The following is a 4279-nucleotide window of genomic DNA, read 5'->3' on the forward strand; positions in this document are numbered from 1 at the left end:
AGCTACTCAGGAGCCTGAGGCAAGAGGATAGATTGAACCCGGGAGGTGGAGGTTGCAGTGAGCCAAGATCACGCCACTGCACTCCAGCCTGGGCGACAGAGCGAGATTCCGTCTCAAAAACAACAACAACAAAATATCCTTTGTACTTTTACACACGTACATATATGTATATACAGTGTATATATATATATATATATATACACACACACACACACACTTCTTTTTTTTTTTTCCCGAGTCTCGTTCTGTGGCCCAGGCTGGAGTGCAGTGGTGCGATCAGATCTCACTGCAGCCTGAAACTCCCGGACTCAAGCAATCCTCCCACCTCAGCCTCCAGAGTAGATGGGACTTCAGGCGGATGCAACAACGCCCGACCAATTTTTGTATTTTTTGTAGAGACAGGGTTTCACAATGTTGCCCAAGCTGATCTCGAACTCCTGGGCTCAAGCTATCCTACCTCGTGGGTTTCCGAAATTGTCGCGATGACAGGCGTGAGCCATAGCGTCACATATGGGGGCGGGGGAAGAGAGACAGAGAGAGAAGAAGAGAAGAGAAGAGAAAACATACATAGAGAGAGTGTTCAAATCTACTTTCAAGTGCTTTCCATGTACATATGATCTCTTTTTAAAATCCCATCCAGCTCCGTTGAGATGAGAAAACTGAAGCTCCGAGAGGTGGAGTAACTTCATCACGCTCCCGCAAAGATAAAAGAACCGCCATCTGTCCATATTAATTTCCCTGAGATGAAACATGACAGGGAAAGATACCTCAAAATTAAGGAAACGGAGAGCTTCTAGAATTATATTCTATCTCCGCTGAGTCCCCTAGGAACTTGGCCCGGAGTCTTTGGGCTGTCCCACCTGATCCTGCACCAATGCAGCTCCACACCCTGGCAGGGGGCGTAGGGAGCGTCCCGGCCCCAGGCACCAGCCAGCGTCGGAGTGGGCAGGACTGGAGATGGCAGCCTCCGGTCCAGGGAAAGCCGGACTCTACGGAAGGGCTGGGAAGAGGGTCGGGAGAGGGGGCGGGGGCGGGAACTGTTCCGCCCCCTCCCCTCTGTCTGCTTTCATTGGCCAAGGCTTCCTGGCCCCAACCCACCTCCCGCCTCCAGGGCGCAGCTTAAAGTGTGCGGAGCAGGTGCCTTGGGTGGAGCCACAACTTTGCGCGAGTGTCTTGGTTGAGCGCAGCGCCCATTCATTGCCCGCGAGCGTCCATCCATCTGTCCGGCCGGCGGTCCAGCGAAAGGGGCTCCAGGCCGGACGGAGCAGCCAACCGGGGGACCCAGGCCAGGAAAGGGGCCGAGAGCGCCGCTGAACCTTGCGGGCCGGGGCAGGGACTGTGGCCGCGGCCATGCAGTCCTGTGCCAGGGCGTGGGGGCTGCGCCTGGGCCGCGGGGTCGGGGGCGGCCGCCTCCTGGCTGGCGGATCCGGGCCGTGTTGGGCGCCGCGGGGCCGGGACAGCAGCAGTGGCGGCGGGGACAGTGCCGCGGCTGGGGCCTCGCGCCTCCTGGAGCGCCTTCTGCCCAGACACGACGACTTCGCTCGGAGACACATCGGCCCTGGGGACAAAGACCAGAGAGAGATGCTGCAGACCTTGGGGCTGGCGGTAAGGACCTCCACCCGGCCCTCCGCGGCCTCCCCTCCACCCTGCCCGGGTTCTGCCTGCGCGGCCTCCCGGCTCCTGCCCTGAGCTCTGCTGCGCTCCGCGTGGTCCCCGCACCCTGAGTCCCGGGCCGTGGCGTGGAAGCGAATTCGTGCCTTTGGTCCTCGTGCCTTCTCACGTCTTAACTGCTTACTTTCTCCTGCACCCAGTCTTCGTGCCTCAAAAGTGTACGTTTTTAAACCACCCCCAGCCCATGTAGCCCTGTGGATGAACCCTAACTTTGCAAGAGGAGGAAGACCCCCCGGTTAAGAGTGGGCTTACCGGTTAGCTCCGGTTGCAACTGAAATCCAACCCCGAGTGGCGAAATCTCCACCCCGCTTCATGATTTTCTTTCCTCCAAGTCATTCTGGCTTGCTCAAAATTTTCCTTTTCTCTTTAAAAAGAACCCTAATTAGGCGATTTAAATGAGGTTCCCACAAGCCTTTGTAGTCGCAAAACACAGAGGTGACTCTTTTAACTCAGAGGCACTTTCCTCTGCCTTGCGTTTTAATTTTAGAGCGTTGATGAATTGATCGAGAAGACGGTTCCTGCCAACATCCGTTTGAAAAGACCCTTGAAAATGGAAGACCCTGTTTGTAAGTGGCCGGGAGGGCTCCCTTGGACTCGGCTTATTCTGGCCTGTTTGCCTTTTGTAGTTTCCTGAAGATCCAGCTCTGGGGTTAGGATTGCTCAGGACTGGGAATGTATGGATTAAAATAAAACAGTGGCGGGTACCTCCGGATCCGTGAGAGGGTGGAATATTTGATTCTTGGAGCAGACAGTTTTGTGTTAGGACGGAGTCGATGTTGTGCGGTTCTTGGTCTTTATCCTAGGGCCCCGGCGAGGTTCCCCTGCGTTTTGTAGCAGATTCCCCACTTCCCAGGCACCCTCTCACCGACCAGGGTGCACTCATACTTTGGGTTGAGAGGTGTCATCACCTGCGCAGATCTGGATAGACTCAGAGGATCTAGGAATTGCCTAAGGTTGTGCAACTGGGGAAGTGACCAGACATCTGGCCTCCCTCCCCCACGCTTCTTTAGATCGCAGTAGCTTCCAGTTGTTTTCTTATCTCACGTCCACATTTTATTATTTCCCAACTGAAAGGCAGCATTACTTTCTGAGTCCGAATGGTTTTACTTTTCTTTTTTTTTTTTTTTTTTTTTTTTTTTAAAGACAGAGTCTCTGTCGACCAGGCTGGAGGGCTGTGGCTTGATCTCGGCTCACTACAACCTCCGCCTCCCCGGTTCAAGCAATTCTCCTGCCTCAGCCTCTTGACTAGCTGGGGTTACCGGGGTGCGCCAGCACACCAGGCTCATTTTTATATTTTTAGTAGAGACAGGGTTTCTTCATGTTGGCCAGACTGGTCTCGAACTCCTGACCTCAGGCAATCCGTCCGCCTCGGCCACCCAAAGTGCTGGGATTACAGGCGCGAGTCACTGCGCCCAACCCCAAATGGTTTTTCTAGAAAAACACACAAGTAAGATTTACATTGGGTTAAGAAAAGTCAGTTTAGTCATAGAGTTTCTTAGGATTTTATTTTAGGTTTAAAATATTTTTAATGGTCCAAGATTGCTTTTCATAGGTATTTTTATGTGAGTATTTGACTTGCATGGGGTGGGGAGACAATCCGTAAGTCAAGGGCACAGGCAGAGCTCTTAAAAGAAAATCTCATCTGGTTATCTCACTTTCAATCATGGAGATACTTATCTCTTTTTCTTCTAGAGTAAAATGAAGAGACAGCAGCTGTTTTATTTTGTTGCTATGATAGAAAGGATATAGCGTGCAGATGGCAAGCTTAATTTTGTGTGAAGGTGGACATTTGAGGTATGGAGTCTATCTGCCTCAGGTTGGCTGCTCATGCTATGCTGAGGGCTGCTGCCTTTGTTGATTTCCAATCTGATGGTCATTGAAGAAAAGCTGCATGTTTTGTTGCATTGAAATAATTGAGATGTAGGGATAGCTGGAAGGAAGCCTTATCTATTTCCATTTTAGAAAATCAGAATCCTGGCTGGGCACGGTGGCTCATGCCTATAATCTCAGAATTTTGGGAGGTCTAGGCAGGTGGATTGCTGAGGCCAGCAGTTTGAGGCCAGCTTGGGCAACGTGGGGAGACCCCATCTCTTTTTTTTTTTTTTTTTTTTTTTTTTGAGGGGGGGGGTCCCCCTGTCGCCCGCGCTGGAGTGCAGTGGCCGGATCTCAGCTCACTGCAAGCTCCGCCTCCCGGGTTCAGCCATTCTCCTGCCTCAGCCTCCGGAGTAGCTGGGACTACAGGCGCCCGCCACCTCGCCCGGCTAGTTTTTTTGTGTGTTTTTAGTAGAGACGGGGTTTCACCGGGTTAGCCAGGATGGTCTTGATCTCCTGACCTCGTGATCCGCCCGTCTCGGCCTCCCAAAGTGCTGGGATTACAGGCTTGAGCCACCGCGCCCGGCCGGGAGACCCCATCTCTATAAAAAATACAAAAGTTAGCCAGGCGTGATGGTGTGCACCTGTAATCCCAGCTGCTCTGGAGGCTAATGTGGGAGGAACACTTGAGCAGTGGAGATTGTAGTGAGCCAAGATGGCTTCACTGCACTTCAGCCTGAGTAACAGAGTGAGACACTGTCTCAAAAAAAAAAAAAAAAAAAAAAAAAAAAAAAAA

The 4279-nt window shown here is 52.3% G+C and overlaps 1 protein-coding gene across 2 annotated transcripts in view; it reads left to right on the plus strand.

Moving 5' to 3' along the window:
• The first annotated feature begins 1121 nt into the window (after positions 1–1121).
• The window catches only part of GLDC (glycine decarboxylase), a 117363-nt gene continuing 114205 nt past the window's right edge, over positions 1122–4279 (plus strand). Inside the window, exons 1-2 of one of the 2 annotated variants that reach the window (XM_023213151.2) lie at positions 1122–1605; positions 2159–2237. In XM_023213151.2, the coding sequence (XP_023068919.1) occupies positions 1351–1605; positions 2159–2237 (334 nt within the window). In that variant the 5' untranslated portion in view covers positions 1122–1350. The remainder of the gene's footprint in view (positions 1606–2158; positions 2238–4279) is intronic. The other variant, XM_023213152.1, reaches the window with a different exon arrangement.

Source organism: Piliocolobus tephrosceles, chromosome 14 (genome assembly GCF_002776525.5).
Source record: "Piliocolobus tephrosceles isolate RC106 chromosome 14, ASM277652v3, whole genome shotgun sequence".
NCBI classification, from domain to species: domain Eukaryota; kingdom Metazoa; phylum Chordata; class Mammalia; order Primates; family Cercopithecidae; genus Piliocolobus; species Piliocolobus tephrosceles.